Source organism: Schistocerca cancellata, chromosome 2 (assembly GCF_023864275.1).
Source record: "Schistocerca cancellata isolate TAMUIC-IGC-003103 chromosome 2, iqSchCanc2.1, whole genome shotgun sequence".
Lineage (NCBI taxonomy): Eukaryota > Metazoa > Arthropoda > Insecta > Orthoptera > Acrididae > Schistocerca > Schistocerca cancellata.
This window is the reverse complement of record NC_064627.1, coordinates 568,007,164-568,026,305: the sequence shown is the minus strand read 5'-3', so window position 1 is coordinate 568,026,305 and position 19,142 is coordinate 568,007,164. Positions and strand designations below refer to the sequence as shown.

Sequence of the window (19,142 nt, the reverse complement as noted above, 5' to 3'; positions counted from 1 at the left end):
CATGTCTGTCCAACTCCCACCACCCACCTTGCTTGTCACCATTGATGCCATCTCTCTCTCTCTATACCAACATCCCCCATGTATGTGGTCTGCTGAACATTTCATCAGTCAGCACCCACCTGATTCCAAGCCTATGACATCCTTCCTACTCAGCTTAATCAACTTTATACTTACCAACACCTACTTCACCTTTGAGGGACATTCCTATGCCAGTCTTTTCATTGATTGCTTGGAGAGGGCTTGGTTTAGATACGTTTTTACCATATGGACTCGGGATGTTGACCTGTTAAAATTACTGGACTCTCTGAATACCTTCTCCCAGTTAAATTTCACGTGGTCCTATTCCAAATCCTATGCCACATTTTTTTTATGTTGATCTCAACCTCACCAAAGGTCAGCTACACGCTTCTGTCCGTATTATACCTACTAACAATCAACAATACTTACAATTTGACAGTTGCCATCCTTTCCATGTCAAACGTTCCCTCCCATACATTCTTGTCATTAAAGGCAAATTAATTTGTTCTGATGCAGACTCTTTACAGCAATACTCCACCATTTTCACCTCAGCCTTCACTGGATGTAATTACCTCATAGGCCTTGTTCAAAAGCCGATTTCCCAGGCCATCGCATCCAATCCTGGTACTGCTGATTCCTCCAAAAACAAATTTTGGAGTGTACCACTGGTCGCTCAGTATTATCCTAGTCTGAAATGTGTTAATGAGCTACTTCAATAAGGCCATCATTTCCTAAACTTGTGCCCTGAAATGAGATCCATTCTGTCTGAGTTTTTACCCACCACACCTAGAATAGCTTTTCACCGCCCTCCTAATCTCTGCAGTATTCTTGTCAGAGCCTATGCTCCTTCTGCACCCACTTATTACTGATGGCTCCTACACCTGTGACTATTCCTGCTGCAAGACTTGCATTATGCATACTCCTACCACCACCTGTACTAGCCCTGTAACTGGCAAAACATATACTATCAAAGGGAGAGCCACCTGTGAAACCACACATCGTATACCAGCTGTTATGTAAACACTGTTCGGCCTTTTACATCGGCATGACTGCCACCAAATTATCAGTAAGGATGAATGGACATAGGCTGAGGGTATATGCTGGCAACGCGCAGTATGGGAGATTGAGTAGATGGGAGACACTGGGTTTGTGTGCAATTGGTGCAAATTGTGTGCAAACCTTTCACACCAGATCTCCCTTTGCTTTCTAGTTCACCTTTATCTCTCCCCATATATTTTTATATTTATTTTCATTTCAGCCTCATGTTACACTTTCCACCTTCTAATACCATGTCACCCTCCAGCAAACCTCAACCTCCCTCATTGCACACAAACCCAGTCTCTCCCATCTACTCAATCTCCCACTTCCAGCTCCACTCCCTCCAAAACCTCAAAATTCCAATCAACACAATCTGGAACCACAACACCCTAATTCAGTAGTTAACCTTTCCTCCAAACCCCTCTCCCAATCTGAAACCTCTGTCCTATCCAAAGGCCTCACCTTCAGCCCCACTCCCAGATTCAACCAAACAGCCCTCGTCAAAGATTTACTGTCCTACACCCGTACTCTCTGCTGGAAATATCACTTTGCCATGAAGAAAAATGATCCTAATCCTACTCCTAAAGATCCAACTCCCAAGACACTATCCAAATTGAACCCTGCCTGGAACAGTTCCGTCCTCCGTCACAGTGGGACCCACCTCCTCTTCCTCAAAATCACCCTCTCCAATCCTTCCAGGAATTTCTGACTTCCAGCCTTGCCTCTCAATCCTTCTTAAAAAACCTTAATCCTACTCCCAACATCACCACTGCTGATGCCCAAGCTATCCATGATCTGAAGGCTGACCGATCCATCGTCATTCTTCCGGCGGACAAGGGTTCCACGACCGAGGTACTTGATCGTTGGGAGTATGTGGCTGAGAGACTGCGTCAGCTTTCAGACAACACTACTTACAAAGTTTGCCAAGGTAATCCCATTCGTGATGTCCAGGCGGAGCTTCAAGGAATCCTCAGAACCTTAGGCCCCCTACAAAACCTGTCACCTGACTCCATCAACCTCCTGACCCCACCAACACCCCGCACCTCTACCTTCTACCTTCTTCCTAAAATTCACAAACCCAATCATCCCGGCCGTCCCATTGTAGCTGGTTACCAAGCCCCCACAGAACGCATCTCTGCCTACGTAGATCAACACCTTCAACCCATTGCATGCAGTCTCCCATCCTTCATCAAAGACACCAACCACTTTCTCGAACGCCTGGAATCCCTACCCACTCTGTTACCCCCGGAAACCTTCCTTGTAACCATTGATGCCACTTCCTTATACACAAATAATCCGCATGTCTAGGGCCTCGCTGCGATGGAGCACTTCCTTTCACGCCGATCACCTGCCACCCTGCCTAAAACCTCTTTCCTCATTACCTTAGCCAGCTTCATCCTGACCCACAACTTCTTCACTTCGAAGGCCAGACGTACCAACAATTAAAGGGAACAGCCATGGGTACCAGGATGGCCCCCTCGTACGCCAACCTATTCATGGGTCGCTTAGAGGAAGCCTTCTTGGTTACTCAGGCCTGCCAACCCAAAGTTTGGTACAGATTTATTGATGACATTTTCATGATCTGGGCTCACAGTGAAGAAGAACTCCAGAATTTCCTCTCCAACCTCAACTCCTTTGGTTCCATCAGATTCACCTGGTCCTACTCTAAATCCCATGCCACTTTCCTTGATGTTGACCTCCACCTGTCCAATGGCCAGCTTCACACGTCCGTCCACATCAAACCCACCAACAAGCAACAGTACCTCCATTATGACAGCTGCCACCCACTCCACATCAAACGGTCCCTTCCCTACAGCCTAGGTCTTCGTGGCAAACGAATCTGCTCCAGTCCGGAATCCTTGAACCATTACACCAACAACCTGAAAACAGCTTTCGCATCCCGCAACTACCCTCCCGACCTGGTACAGAAGCAAATAACCAGAGCCACTTCCTCATCTCCTCAAACCGGGAACCTCCTACAGAAGCAAAAGTGCCCCACTTGTGACAGGATACTTACCGGGACTGGATCAGACTCTGAATGTGGCTCTCCATCAGGGATACGACTTCCTCAAATCCTGCCCTGAAATGAGGTCCATCCTTCATGAAATCCTCCCCACTCCACCAAGAGTGTCTTTCCGCCGTCCACCTAACCTTCGTAACCTCTTAGTTCATCCCTATGAAATCCCCAAACCACCTTCCCTACCCTCTGGCTCCTACCCCTGTAACCGTCCCCGGTGTAAAACCTGTCCCATGCACCCTCCCACCACCACCTATTCCAGTCCTGTAACCCGGAAGGTGTACACGATCAAAGGCAGAGCCACGTGTGAAAGCACCCATGTGATTTACCAACTGACCTGCCTACACTGTGAAGCCTTCTATGTGGGAATGACCAGCAACAAACTGTCCATTCACATGAATGGACACAGGCAGACAGTGTTTGTTGGTAATGAGGATCACCCTGTGGCTAAACATGCCTTGGTGCACGGCCAGCACATCTTGGCACAGTGTTACGCCGTCCGGGTTATCTGGATACTTCCCACTAACACCAACCTGTCAGAACTCAGGAGATTGGAACTTGCCCTTCAGCATATCCTCTCTTCTCACTATCCGCCATGCCTCAATCTCCGCTAATTTCTAATTTCAATTTGCCACCGCTCATACCTCACCTGTCTTTCAACAACATCTTTGCCTCTGTACTTCCGCCTCGACTGGCATCTCTGCCCAAACTCTTTACCTTTACAAATGTCTGCTTGTGTCTGTGTATGTGCGGATCGATGTGTGTGTGTGTGTGTGTGTGTGTGTGTGTGTGTGTGTGTGTGTGTGTGTGTGTGCGTACGAGTGTATACCTGTCCTTTTTTCCCCCTAAGGTAAGTCTTTCTGCTCCCGGGATTGGAATGACTCCTTACCCTCTCCCTTAAAACCCACATCCTTTCGTCTTTCCCTCTCCTTCCCTCTTTCCTGACGAAGCAACCGTTTGTTGCGAAAGCTTGAATTTTGTGTGTGTGTTTGTGTTTGTTTGTGTGTCTATTGACCAGCCAGCGCTTTTGTTTGGTAAACATCTTTGGTTTTAGATATACTTTTCCCACGTGGAATGTGTGTGTGTATATATATATAATCTTTTTTTTTTTTTTTTTTTTTTTTACACTCATATGTTATGTTTGTGAACAGCAAACATACATGCTAGAATTTGGTTAAGGCTGTATGGTATTGTAACAGATTTAAAGCTCATTATGGTAAGCACATTTTGATTCATTTAGTTAAAATTTGTTCTGAAATAATGAAATAAACATTAATTTCTATTTTATATAAATTAGAATGTTGTTAATATTCCCCATTCCGTTCACATTGAATAGAAACCAATGATTAACGTATGTTTTTATGGAAAGTAAATGGTTTCATTAAAACTGTGTTGCCGATTTCAGCTATAGTTTACAAATCCAGAGTGACACCTTAACCACCCACCTATTGGCTCAGTTAAAGCCATTAGCCCAAGGGCATCTTGGAAGACTTCTATAGCGACTTCTTCAAAAACTTCTACTTCAAAGTTGAAATAGTTGTTCTTATTCTTTTAAAGATCTTTTTTGTATATAGTTGATTGATTGACTCTGTATGGATGATTATGGTTATCAACCTTTTTCTCCTTTCTGTTTCTTTAGGATCAGTTTATAAAACAAGATGATCTGTCATTATCATCAGATGCTGAAGTACTCCAGGGAGATGTTGAGGACCTGCAGGTGACAACTGCTCCTGCCTCTCAAACTGAAGATATTGAAACAGTGGAAAACTCAACATTAAACAATACTGATAATGGCCTGAATAGAAGTACACTTGTATCCTGCGTTGTAGGAAACAGTAGTATTGGGAAACCAGTGGAGGTAGGCCACTTGTGTAGGCTATTGCTAAAGTAGATCAACATGTAGATCATTTACAGAGAAAGAAATAAAACTAAATCCCGATATTAATAGGAAAAGAATGCTTATTTGAGTTTGTATTTGTCTGTTCTTCCCCCCCTCAAATCTACACATTTGTTATAGGCTGGCAAAAGCAGTTTCAATTTAGGTGTAAATGTAAACATTATTATTCGTGTATGTTACCACTCACTGCAAAAAATGGTCTATGAAATATAATCATCAGCTGTTTTATCCAGTGCAGGATAAAAGCCCCCTGAAGCTTTTTCATATGGTGAAGATAGCCTGTGAATGAATGATGAATAAATAAATGCATTATAGTCTTCACTTGTACACATCTGTGTTGCTTCTGCATGATTTTCAATGTTACCCACATTGCATTATATTGCAATCTCATTTTTTCCTTTTAGGTGCTGAAATCCAACAAAGAACTTCCTTACTCCATCTACCATCCATTCATGTTGCTACCTGTCCCACCTACATCCATCTCATTTCCTGTATGCCCATAATTATGTCTTCCACTCCTTTATTTTTCTGCTCCATCTAGTAATTCTCAAAATCTCCCTAGTGCTTGCTTGAGTAATCCTTCAGTTTTTGTACGGTTTTAGCATTACAACACAATGGCCTCACTGTCATAAGTATTTCAGAGTGCAAATTTTCTGCTTGAGATACACTGGTTACTTAGTTTCGGCCCATTTATAGTCGAAATGCTATTACAGTATTTTAATACATGTTTTAATGCATAGGTGCATTTCTTACCTGCACTTTAGGGAAGAGGGTAGACTCCACAGACTTCATAGATAGTTGTTACTTTACACATTTCCCAGGTCATTGTCACCATCTTTACGAGTGGTGGTGGTGGTGGTGGTGGTGGTGCCGCTGCCACCGCCACCACTGCCCCCGATATTATTATTAACTCTTCCACACTTTCTTCCAATGCTCCTTCTCGTTGCCATGCCAATTCCGAGATGCGACATGCATGTTTGTCAATATTGCTCCATTTTATGGGAGTAATAATACCAAATGCATCACACAATAAAAATTTAAACTTTTACATTAAAAAACTTTCATTTTTTGTTTTCAAAATATGACTTCACCGGAGTGCATGTGAGTTCTGTTGCATTAAAATGACAATGATGTAGTGAAAGACACAACACTCTAGGACCATTTTCTTGGGCAATTGTGTCAGTCTCCTGAATGATATTACGTGATTTGTGCTCCTTCACCTTTTCTAGCAGTTAAGTGTTTTTCATTTTGCTATCATATGAATGTGTGCCATTCTTTTCCAGCCAGTCCACTATGTTACTCTTCCTGCTGCAGCATGTTGTGGCTTTGTTTAAAATAACGCAGTGATATGGAGCATTATCCAATGATATAGTGGAGTTCTGTTTTAGGTTCAGTAGCAAAGATTGTATGAATCACTTTTTAAATTTTGTTGCCATCATTTCCTCATGGTAAGCCCAGATTTCTTCGATGTAAACAATGACGACAGCAACAACAATAATAATAATTATTATTATTAAGCATTGCACAAACCCACTGACATACGGCTAAAGGAAGAGCTACATCACATAACTGGAAATCAATGACACTTTACATCTCACCATTAACACAATCTACATCTGTAGCTCACAGTTGGGAGAAATGATGAATATTTAACAGCTATTTTGCTGCCACTAAGAAAGTATGGAACAAATGCAACTGTGAGTGGTAGGGATGGCATCCCTGCACCACCACCATGGCAGTGTTTATGAATTCCAGAGCTTGGACTTCTATTTGACAACATGGTCCACATGTGCAGAGTGTCAGGGAAGTACTTTTATCAGCCTAACTATAGTTCACAAAAAGCAGTCCAAGCTGTTTCACTCTCTTGTTCATTCATTCATTCATTCTATTGTCCATCCAGCCACAGTTTTCAGCTGCCCTAAATAGCTCTGCCAAAATTTATCAGTTGGTCCTATGACAACATTTTCAGTTTGTACAAGTTTCTTTTCAGTGATGTGATCACACATTTCATCAAATTATAATCGATTTTCGACCAGTTATGAAAACTGACAACAGCCGGGAGAGCGGTGGGCTGACCACATGCTCCTCTGTATCCACATGCGGTGATGCCTAAGGGCTGAGGATGACACGGTGGCCAGTTGATACTGTTGGCCCTTCGAGGCCTGTTCAGTTGGAGTTGTTTTGTTTTTATACCTGATTTTCAGGCCTGCTTGCAAAATTGCTACATTAAGTATTTCCATTTGTAGTCTGTGGGGTTTGCTGCTAATGCAGATTATGCTATTGGTAAAATCAAGGTGTTTTAGGTATATTCCATTAACACATTTTCCACGTTTTCCCCCAACTTCAGGATCTGGTTGCTGCAAATATTTTTGATGCTGTGGAATCTCCTTGTCTGAATTTGCTGTAAATTTTGAATTTACCACTGTCTAGTGGAAGCTGTACTACTTGTGCACATGTATTCTCAAGGGCAGCTAGTACAAGTTGTATTGAAAAGGAGTTGAAAACATCTCCAGAATCTATGAATCATAGTCAGTGTACTAACTATCAACTCGTCGATTAACTCGGATATTTTGTTCCCGTCAGGGTGTTTGAACGCCTAAAGCTAGTGTTTTTCTATGCTTGGCTAACGATCCATCTGTGTTTTTACTTCTGTATGCTTAAGTAACTGTTTCAGAGGATATGTTATACTTTACTCAGAGGAAGCTAACAGATAAATACATTTGTTGTGTTTTAAAAAATTGTCTTCTTTTGCAAACATTCTGCAAATAATTCAGTGGCAAAGTGTTCTGTTACTTTGCTTTCCACTTAAATAATTTGTGGTGAAACACCAATTTAAATACAACAATATGAATCCATCCCAAATTTTCCATTGTTCACTCTAAATACAATATTGATAAACTTTCATAGCCATGAAGCATGTGAGGTAAATAATAAATTAATTGAACAGCTTTCGGTTTAAATTTGTATGTAATTAAAAGTAACATAGTGGATTGTTGATTTTCAGCCTTCAAAAAGCTATTGATTTAGGTGAAATACATAATCATAGCATGCAAACCATTTGTCATTATTAATCACTGTTCCTAAGATGTGTGACATCAGCCATTTATAATGTGTAACAGATAGCCTGGCTTAGTGGTAAAATGAAAAAATTAATTTGACTCCTGGTAAATCATAGGATTTTTCTCTGTCATTCATCTCTTCTTTCTCCTCTGACAATATTAGTTAATCAGAGAAAAATGCCAAGTTGCATTGTGACTTGAAGTTCATTTTAAATTGTAAGTCTCCTTGGCTACGTAAGTCAGTTTAAAGGTTGGAGGGTGGCAAATACATCCCTCCCCCCCCTTCAATAGGATCATGAATAATACAGCGCCGTGGTGTTCAAACCAACCTTAAAGCGAATGACAGGTTTACCTGTGAACAATGTATCAAGGCAACTGACACACTACAAGGAGTGCTGATGAGTGTGCCTTAGGTTTAGTAGACCTAAACTTATTTATGTACATACTCATATCCATAAATTAATGTTTGTTTGGTTTGAATTTTGTGGCTGTAATTGATTTGACTGAACATCAGCAGAGGGGACAGTTACAGGCTCCTGACATCCTTGTTTCTTAGTATGATGGGCCTTGCTAGGCAGCAGCAACAGCAGACATTGCCATGAGTTTGTAAAGAAATTACACAGACAGAGCTATTGCCATACATCCACAACCACCAGGCAGGGAAACCCAAGACCAACGACTGTAGCTGATATTCCTGGTCTGTGAATTATTTGTGTACTTTGGAATTAGTGTGTAGTCTTCCGTAATCTCCTCCTGTTCAATAACAACTAGTGTCACTTTATGGCCAATAGAAATACAATACTGATGTCAGGGGGTTCATATTTAAGTGTTCACTACAGGCAAAGGTATTGATAATACCTGAAGGGAGACCACTGCAGCTTGGTCAAAATCGTGGTATAGAACACTGCAGTATGCCTAGAACTATTTTAATTAAAGTAACTACTAAGATGTTTGATTTACATAAAAAGAATAATTTTTAGTTTTATAGTTTGGAGAACTAAACTTTGGGACTCAAACAATGGAACATCCAGGATGGAATGTAACAATATTATGAAAAGGAAAGTTGCTACTCACCGTAAAGTGGAGATGCTGAGTGGCAGATGGGCACAACAAAAAGTGTGTTCCAAATAAAGCTTTTAGCCCATAAGGCATCAAAAATAGACCATGCGCATGCACACGCACGGCTAGCACAGGCTAGCTAGGTAGGTTTTCCACTAATCTCAAACTTCTAATTGTTTTGCCTGGCATAGTGCAGCAACTCTGTTTGGCATGGACTCGCTCAACAAGTCGTTGGAAGTCGCCTGAAGAAATATTGAAAGTGTTGCCAGTGCAGGACTTGGTGCATGAACTGACCTCTCAATTATGCCCCATAAATATTCAATGGGATTCATTTCGGTCAATTTAGGCATCCAAATAATTCTCTCAAATTGTCCAGAATGTTCTTTAAATCAGTTGCAAACAATTGTGGCCAGATGAAATGGCGCATAGTCATACGTAAAAATACATCATTGTTTCGGAACATGGTCCATAAATGGCTACAAAATGTCTTGAAGTAGCTGAACATAAGCCATTTTCAATCAGTGATCAGTTCAGTTGGACCAGATGACAGTCAATTCTATGTAAACACACCCCACTTCATTATGGAACCACCGGCATCTTGCACAGTGTGTTGTTGATGACTTGGGTCCATGGCTTCATGGGTATGTGTTACACTCATACCCTACCATCAGCTCTTACCAACTGAATTGGGGACTCATCTGACCATGCCACATTTTTCTGGTCATCTAGGACCCAACCCCAACTGATATGGTCACAAGTCCAGGAAAGGCGCCGCAGGTGATGTCGTGCTTAGGTGCTGTCGGTCGTCTGCTACTGTAGCTCATTAACACAAAATTTCACCACATTGTCCTAACAGATATGTTCGTCGTATGTCCCATATTGATTTCTAGTTATTTTGTGCAGTGTTTCTTGTCTATTTGCAGTGACAACTCTACACAAACACAGTTACTCTTAGTCTTATAGTGAAGACCTTCAGCCACTGCGTTATCCATGGTGAGAGGCAACACTTGAAATATTGTATTCTTGGCATGCTCTTAATACTGTGGATCTCAGAATATTGAATTCCCCAATGATTTCCAAAACGCAATGTTCCATGCATCTAGTTCCAACTACCACTCTGCGTTCAAAGTCTGTTAATTCTCCTCATTGGCCGTAAACACATTGGAAACCTTTTCACATGAATCACAGTGCTAACGGAACATTTATTCAGCCATGTAAACTACGAAATGTTCAGTGCACAGCAGTGAAATTTTTTAATCATACATGTCAGCTATTTTCAGCTGCTGCAATTTAAGCTGTGCTCATAGGATCCTGCCTAACCACGCCCTTGGAACCACCCCCTGCCCCCCAGTGAGCTCACAGCTCTTTGGTTGGTTCATGCTTGGCTACCATGGGGCCCCAGCCTTTGCAATTCCTCTTCCCTTTCCATTCTGCTTGTCTATCCTCCAACTATTTTTTCCCCTCCCTTGGGGAACATGTGTGGGATATTTTGGTAATGTGTTCTGAAGTTTCAATAGCCTGGCATCGGGACAGTCCATCATTTCTTTCTTTCTTTCTTTCTTTCTTTCTTTCTTTCTTTTTTCATTCTCCATCTCCTACCCTTCTTCTGCTTTGGCATTTGAAGTTTCTCTTTGTTTCTTCATCCGTCCTGTGTGGTTCTTAAGGCAAGCCTATGCTTTTGACATTTAATATGTGACTGGGTAATGTATAATTCCCAGACCCGTGTCGACAGGTAAACTTTGCATGTACCCCCTGGTACAGGCCAGGCCCAGGGAGGGGTGATTGCCAGTTTGTCCCTCTGTCAGGAGTTCAGGAGGTGTGAACAATCACTTAAGGTGAGGGAGTCTCCAGTTGAAAGGAGCGTGCTATTGGAGATGTTGGCAGACATGGAGGACTTATTCTCAATGAGCCCATCACCATCTCAGTCTGTCTACTAAATGTAAACAGAATGCGGCTAAAGATTCAGATACTATCCCAGGTGCACCTCGGTTCCTCATATTATCAAGTATCGAAGGAGATCAATCCTTTGCTGTGGTTATCCATTTATTATTCAGAAAAGTGTTAATACAGTTGCAGCCCCTGCAAAATCCTGCTCTCATTTATGTACTGGGACTTCTCTTCTGGAGACCAGTTGTTACTTTCAAGCCCAACAACTGCTTACACCTTGCCTCATCCATGGGTATTCCGTTCTTGTCAAGGCCCATTGAATGCTGAATTCTTTGCATGGTGTTATTTACACTCGGTTGCTTGACGGTCCGAGAAAGGGAGAAATCCAAACTTATCCCTCTGATCAGGACATCACTGCAGTCCACCAGGTAATGAAAAAGGTTGATGCAACTTTAATGCCTACCTACACACTTTTTCTCATGTTTGATTCAGTAGTGCTTCCATTGAAGATCAAAGCAGGCTGTGAAGTAATCATAGTCCAACCGTGTATTACAAACTTGATGTGTTGCTACCAGTGCCAACATTACAAACACACTCACATGTGCTCTCGAAACACTGTCAAATGTATTACTTGTAGTAAGGATGCTCACAAGGGCAATTGCCTGCCTCCTACTCCCCACAGTATCAATTGTAATGGCGACCATGCCACCTCATCCCTTGAATGTCCTATGTATCTCGATGAGCGGGCCATCCAGGAGATCTGGGTGAAGGAAAAAGTACCTTACCCTGTCGCTTGCTAGTTGTTGGCTAGTAAAATGCCTTGCTTTTTACTGTCTGACACTTATAGTACTATTCTTGCTACACCTCGCTCCATGAAGGACATGGCCGTGCAGACTTGCGACCTCCAGTTCAGCACTGCAGATGTAAAATCACCCAGTATCGTGGTAGCATCCCTGTCTCCTTCTACTACAGCAGTGCAATGAGCCACCAGATCTTCGCCCTTGGTGGCAAAATCACCTGCTGCACAACCGGCAGGCCGGAAAGGATAAAAAGAATACTCCTTTGAAGATCTTTTATGTACTTCCAGCCAACAAACATCTGTCTTCATCTGCTAACCTCAAAGGCTCTAAGAAATCAAATGAAGGCTTATGTTCTTCTCCTTTCCTGACTTTGAAATCCTCTTAAACAGTGTCACTGCATGATACCTCACCCTGCTGACCTCCATTTCACTGGTGTGCACTGCCTAATATTTTTCTGCTCTGGAACTTGCAGGCTCTGCCTCTGTTGACCTCCTGGAACAGGATCATGCAGCCTGTGCACCTTGTTCCGGCGAGTCTTCAAAGGCTAACACTCGACAGCTGCCAAGGTGACTGCCCTTCATTTGTTCCCTCCTCCCCACTCCCCATTAGGACTCCCCTCCAGTGAAATGATCATGACATGAGATCCAAAAAGGAGGAATTACAGCTGCTCCTGGAATCACACTGTCCACTTGTGTTCTGCCTCAACACAATTGCATCCTCACAACTGCTATGACCTCTCGCGTTTTCTTCCAGTCCACTTTGACCCCTCCAGAGGATGGCATTCCATCTCGTGAGGGGGGTCATGCTGCTCGTCGAGCACGATGATCATAGCCGAACGATCTCGCTGAACACTCAGCTGCAAGCTGTTGCAGTCTGCGTTATCCTTCCTCACCTCACCTTTTCTCTTTGTAACGTCTACTTCTCTCTGTAATTCGCTGTCACCAGAGCAGACTTCCTCCAGCTTATTGGTCAACTCCCACACTTTAGTGTGCACCATCCCCTTTGGGGCTGTTCCAGAACCTGTCCAAGAGTGCTGTCTTGACTGATCTTCTCGATCAGCTCAACCTCTTCTGTCTTAACACTTAAGCACCCACATTCTTTTCAGACTCAACGCATACCTATTCCCATTTGTACCTCTCATTCTGCACTGCCCAGTTTGTCCGTTGTCTCAAGTGATCCATTCTCTCTGGCACGTACTCGATTAATCATATCCAATGTGCTATCAGGTTGTGGTCTCCTACCCACCTACTTGAAAATCCAATTGGCAGCTTTCTAATGACAACTGAAGGTTTTACTCCTCCCTGGTGACCTTCAATGAACATCATTTCCCCAGTTGTGATGACCAAGTAGAGTAGCTTACGAACGTTATCCTTACTGCTGCAGAACATTCCATACTTCACACTTCATTTTTACTGTGCTTTGTCATGGTTCCCTGGTGGACTGAGCCATGCTACAACACGATTCATGCACAGAGATGTGCTCTGCGTGTTTTTAACCATCATCCTATGATGGTAAACTGTAATTGTTACAAGAAGTTGTGTGTGCAGTATTGTTTCTTTCTTCAAGATAGCAAAGAAGCTAGTTGGATTTCATTTACTCCTTCTTTTAACAGTTTCACTCCCTCTACTGTTGTGTAGGGCAGCCTCTGTTGGCTCTCTGGGACCAACTTCCATTCCCCAATTTCCAGCCTGACTTATTCAGGTTATATACACCCTAGGACAACTTTTTAGTTTTCAATTAAATTTTTATAATTTTGACTGGTAAGTATTTTACTGTATTTTGCTACTACAGAATAATATTGCATCAATAAAACATAAATGAGAGGAAAAAATCTTAAGTTGCAAAGAAAATGTGCCATTTATAGCTACAAAACACAGTGCACACACAAGTGTCTACCAACAGGAAAATGTGTCAAAGGCTTTAGGGTGAAGACTATGCAATACACCATGACAACAAGCTGCTTCCAAAGGGTGAGACATCAAAACGGGGGTACATTAGATTTGTTTGAGTAGTTGCCAGCAGTCTCGTGCCCAGTTCAGTTGCGTATTAGCGGTACCTTGTTCCACTTCTGGCTACTTAAAGTGTGGCTGTTAGCTATATCAGCTGTAGCAATAGCCAGTCAGATGCTACCTGGAAAAATTTTTCTGGCAGCGCCAAAAGCTGCCAGATTTGCGCATGTGCAGAGCAGTCTGAGTTGTAGTGGGGATGGGGTCGTCTCCATGTGACCTGGTTTTATGATTTTGCTCTTTCCTCTTTGTTTACAACTCTCACATCAAATAATAATAAAACAATTTTCTGTGGCCAGGAGCTATCAAGTGAATTAAAATACCATCACATAATTACGGAAGGCAAAAATACTTTATTTCTAATGTGTTTTTATTTACACATTTTTGGCAGTCGAGCATTAATTGCCTTGCAGTACAAACAATTACTTTTGTCAGTACGCTAAAGAAATTTAGCTTGTATTAATCTTTTTTCACAGATGCAGTCTATTTATTTGAAATGAAGTGTTTTATTCCACACCATTGGTTAGTTTCAGCTGCTCACTGAATTTCAAGTGCACATTTTCATCTTCCAGCATGTATGGCGGTATTTCATAATAAAGAACCAAACATGAAGTAGTACAGTACTGGTACTCCAAGAAAATTTGCATCCTGAAAACCACACTGGAAAGCTTAATATCAAGTTGGGGCCTACTTCATTGTGAATCTGGCCATACGAATGTGCACTTTCAGCCGAATTACGCATTTTAGCAGGGTTTATGAAATTCCAATGCTCTTGGAATATCCTGTAATGTTCTGTTTTTGTATGATTTAATGTAAGATCTGAATAATGCTGTATATGCACGAACATAAGGGCTTCCTACTTTATCGTAGCTACACACACGAAGTAACGCCTGTTTTCTGGCGCTCTTTGACAACTGCTGAAATGAACCTATTCCTAACATGTTGCAGGAAAATATTGTGAATGTGGTTCGAAAAGCGCTAGTTTCAAAGTAAATTTCCTTTTATCCAATATGAATTTCTTAAATCTGAGCATTTGACTCTCATTTAAAACTGAACACTTCAGGGACCAGCCACTTAGAAGAATTTTGAATCCAGAAGACTAGATATACAAGACATTATTTAAAATGTTGCTGGCACTTTTGTGTGATGTATGTTAAAGTGTAACACACGCAAAAAAAGACCAATATTGTGTGTGAAAGCTTATCCTTTCCTGTCCTGTGCTCTGAATATCTGCTATCATCAACTGGCAAGATCACCTGACATGAGCTATGATTGGCTTACAAAAGCAAATCACAATCTCGATTTAATTGCTTCGGAAACTAATATGCTGCTTTTGGTTGAAGTCAAATTCATACTTTCGTAATATGAAGATATGCAGTGTATGTGTAGCCCAAGATCAAAGAGCTTTCCAACAAACATGACCACCACCTCTTCCTCCTCCTCCTCCTCCTCCTCCTCCTCCTCCTCCTCCCCACCCTTAAGTGCTGGGAAGTACTATGCCAATGAATAAAACCTTAACCATTCAAAGGATTGATATGTTTTACAGTTTAGAGGGAAAGTGTGCTGTCACTTAATGTGGGAAAAGTGTATTTGCACCCAAGAAAAGTGTATTTTTTAACTGGGGAAAAACTGGAAATTATTTTCCCCTTGACCAGGTATGCACCCTGCTGTTGTTACCTCCAACACCTTAGGCCACTATTTTGCAGAGATTTTGAGCTCCACCCACTATATCCCGTCTTCCTCCCTCGGAAATTAGTGGAGGCAGCTCGGGTGATGCCCTTCTCCTCTCAAAATCATCAATGCTACAATGCCGCCTTTACTATGAGAGAGTCAGATCATGCCCCCACTTCATCCCGTTCCCTTGCCCCGGGGCTGAATGATGTTGACATTAATGTGCTGCAGCACCTTTCTCTTAAGGGGCATTTTCTGCTTCTTACATACAATTGCATTTGAGCAGATGGCATGTTTCCAAACACTGGTGTGAAGCCACTGTCATACCCACACCTAAGCCTGGTAAGAACAAACACCTTCCTTGTGGCTGGCACCCCATTTCTCTCACCAGCTGTGTTAGCAAGGTGACAAAACATATGATTCATGTCTAGCTGGTATGGTGGCTCAAGTCTCGCAATCTACAAACCACTGCGCAATGTGGATTTCGAGCATGCTGCTCTGCAGTTGGCCATCTTGTCACTTTATCAAACCTTGTCATGAACCATTTTCGGTGGAATAACAGACTGTGACTGTGTTTTATTTTGATTTGGAGAAAGCCTACAACACCTGTTGGAGGACTGGCATCCTCCATACTCTGTATACATATGGGGCTTCCATGGCCATCTGTGCCATTTCCTTAAGGAATTCTTAAAAGAAAGTGTTTTCAAGGTATGTGTGGATTCAGCTTTGTCAGACATCTTTATCCAGAAGAACGAGTTGCCTCAAGGCTCGGTCCTGAGCACCGTTCTTTTTGCTATAGCCATTAATCCCATTATGACCTGTCTCTCACCCAGCATCTCTGGCTCCCTTTTCATGACGAATTCACAATCTATTGCAGTTCTCCATGCGCTTGTCTCCATGAGTGGCGTCTTCAGTGATGTCTCATCATCTTTAGTTGTGGAGCATCGGCATTGGCTTTCATTTTCCACTGACAACACTGTTTGTATGGATTTCTGGCAGTGCAGTGGGTTTCTTTCACTGTCTTTACATCTTAGACCTGTTGTTCTCCTGTTCACTGAAACTACGAAATTACTGGGCCTCGTGCTGGATAGAAAAATTTCTTAGTGCTCTCAAGTCTTACCTGGCCTCCTCAAAACAAGAAAAAAATTGTCTTGCCATACTCTGTCCAGTGACATTATCCCCATACGTGGTGCAAATGTTTCTGGCAGCCTCTGCTGCTGTCACCCCAATTTTAAGCTCAAATGGAAGAATGTCAGATATTTTCTGATTTCTCCACCTGTGACTCCAGTTTTTAGTATCCACAGCTCCGCTCACTATCTCCAAATGACAATTAATAAATAAACTCTTAGCAATCGGAGTACCAGTATTCAAAACGGAAATGCTTCCAGTGTCATTTCTGTGAGCAGTAGATCTGTAGTCAGAATTCAATCAAATAATGAATTGCTTGACATTCATTTTCCCGCACTTACAATTATAACTTTATTTCGTTTACCCACTGATGAAAAATTTAAAACGTGCCTTGTCAACTGTTATTCTCCAGCATAGTTTTTTTATTGTTCTTTGCTACACAGTCCTTACTTGAAGCCTATGCCGTCTGTATGCAATTTATGCAATAGTAGCACAATAGCATTGTCATGACCCCGTGGGCATAATTTTTCCCCACACTGAGTTTAAAACATTATAAGCCAGCCACAATGAGTCGCTGAACATCATCTGACATATGTTCCCAATTTGTTCTTGGTAATTATCAGTTTTGTTTGATTTAAATGATATACAACTTTCCACAAACCACACTTGCACACATTCTTGGAGAAGTGTACTACTTGGCAAAAGTTGCATTGTATGTACTGCTGTTTGTTCACCTCTATGCTGTTGTCATAGTCTATTATTCAATCTTTAGAAATAAAAAACGAATAGTTGCTTCTGTATCTCATTTTGATGGCTCAAACACAGTGAAATGTAAGGAATATTGTGACTTGGGTGACATGCTGTAGATGAATACGCAACTATTCAGCCACAGTCTTTCTCCAAGTTACCCTGATCAAAATGGGAACAATTGTTAGTGCAGTAACTTTGATTGTAATTGATTCAATTACTTACTGATTTGACTGTGTACAAAAGAAAAAGTTGAAATGCAAAATTTATTAATTCATCCTAGTATTTTATAGCGTGGAGCACACTGCAGTGTGACATAGCGCCACTGTTTTAAAAATGTTGGTCGATGGTTGGCCCGTAGCACTTTTCACAAAGAAACAGCAATAACTCTGATATTTTAGTCAAAGTACATGCAGTCTTATACTTAGGATGTGGTAATTTAATAATGTAACTGTATGTTATCTTTCCTTTGCTTCAGCTGATTAATTCTACAAGATTATTGAGCCTTCTGGTAAGTGACCCCAATGTGACACGACGTCGCCAACCGGCAGAATGCGTAATGGTCCTCTTCTATGCTCGTTATTGCCCATTTAGCAGCCTGGCAGCACCCCACTTCAATGCCCTCCCTAGGGCTTTTCCAGACATAAAAATGGCTGCCATTGATGCAATGAAATACCACAGGTAAGTCTACTTATGTGGTTTGATATTTTTGTGTGTGTAGATTTTGTGAGCCTGTTATATACTCAGTCTCATCACATTTGCTAATGTGTTGTTCTTAGAGCACACATAGCTTTGTGTTCATTGACTTTAACCAAACAAAGTAATTATTGTCCATTGGTTTTCAGTTTCAATACGCAATATGGAATTGTTGGTGTCCCCACAGTAATGTTGTTCCACAATGGTCGACCAGCTGCAAAGTTCAATAATTCTGATTACACCTTAGAAATGTTTGGACGCTTTATAATAGAATATACAGGTAATCTGCTTTTGTAAATCTTCTATTGACAACTTATCATTGTTCAATCAACCAACAACTGCAAAAGACTCTGTTATATTTTGTAAATGTTATTTTTCCAGGCCTTGAACCCAAAAACAAATTGTTTGTGATGTCTGTTGACTTCAGTGGTCCTGTACCAAGTGTACCAGTCAAAGAGACTGATTACTGTCTTGTCTTGTCATGGGTGTTCATAATGCTGTGTGCAGTGTACTACTTTAGTAAGTCTGCATGGTGGCAATGGATTGTAGAAGCTGTACAGAACTCTTGGAGAGAAGCAGAAGCTCACCATGAACATGTGGAGTGACAGTTAACCACTGTGCTTGTTGGAAGGGGACTGTGAACATTTCCTGCTCTTGGATTACAATCGTTGTATTGCTTGTCATTCAGGGATGGATGCCTTATTTTTTCCCAAACTTCAGTGCATTTAGCTTATCAGTTGCACTTTCTGTCAAAGTTGATGAAATTATGCTATATCTCAAGTGCCTCATTACTGGAAAGAACAAGATATCTCCTTTAACTTCTTGTAAATCAATTTAGGAAGTTGAAAACAGTGGAATGAAGGGGATTTACCTGTTACTGATGATCAATTTGAAGTGTTAAAATAAAGAAAATTGTACCTCTTTCAACCAAAGCATTACTATTTACAAATGTCAGTGTTATGTAATCAGATTATATAGTGTTCTTTCAGAAGTCAGTGTCACATCTTGATTTTCTTGTCATCTGAAAAGTAAGTTAAGGTAGCATCAACTAATTTCAAATGAATTCATGCTGTGAACAAAACAAGGTACATGAAAAATTCATTATGTTCCTAGATTTTG

The 19,142-nt window shown here is 41.5% G+C and overlaps 1 protein-coding gene across 1 annotated transcript in view; it reads left to right on the top strand.

Annotated features, from left to right (window-relative positions):
- LOC126162162 (thioredoxin domain-containing protein 15) overlaps window positions 1-18,769 on the top strand; it is a 33,302-nt gene extending 14,533 nt beyond the window's left edge. The window contains exons 3-6 of the mRNA XM_049918474.1: window positions 4,713-4,931; window positions 17,806-18,008; window positions 18,173-18,303; window positions 18,405-18,769. Coding sequence (XP_049774431.1) covers window positions 4,713-4,931; window positions 17,806-18,008; window positions 18,173-18,303; window positions 18,405-18,628 — 777 coding nt within the window. The 3' untranslated portion in view covers window positions 18,629-18,769. The remainder of the gene's footprint in view (window positions 1-4,712; window positions 4,932-17,805; window positions 18,009-18,172; window positions 18,304-18,404) is intronic.
- The last annotated feature ends 373 nt before the right edge of the window (window positions 18,770-19,142 follow it).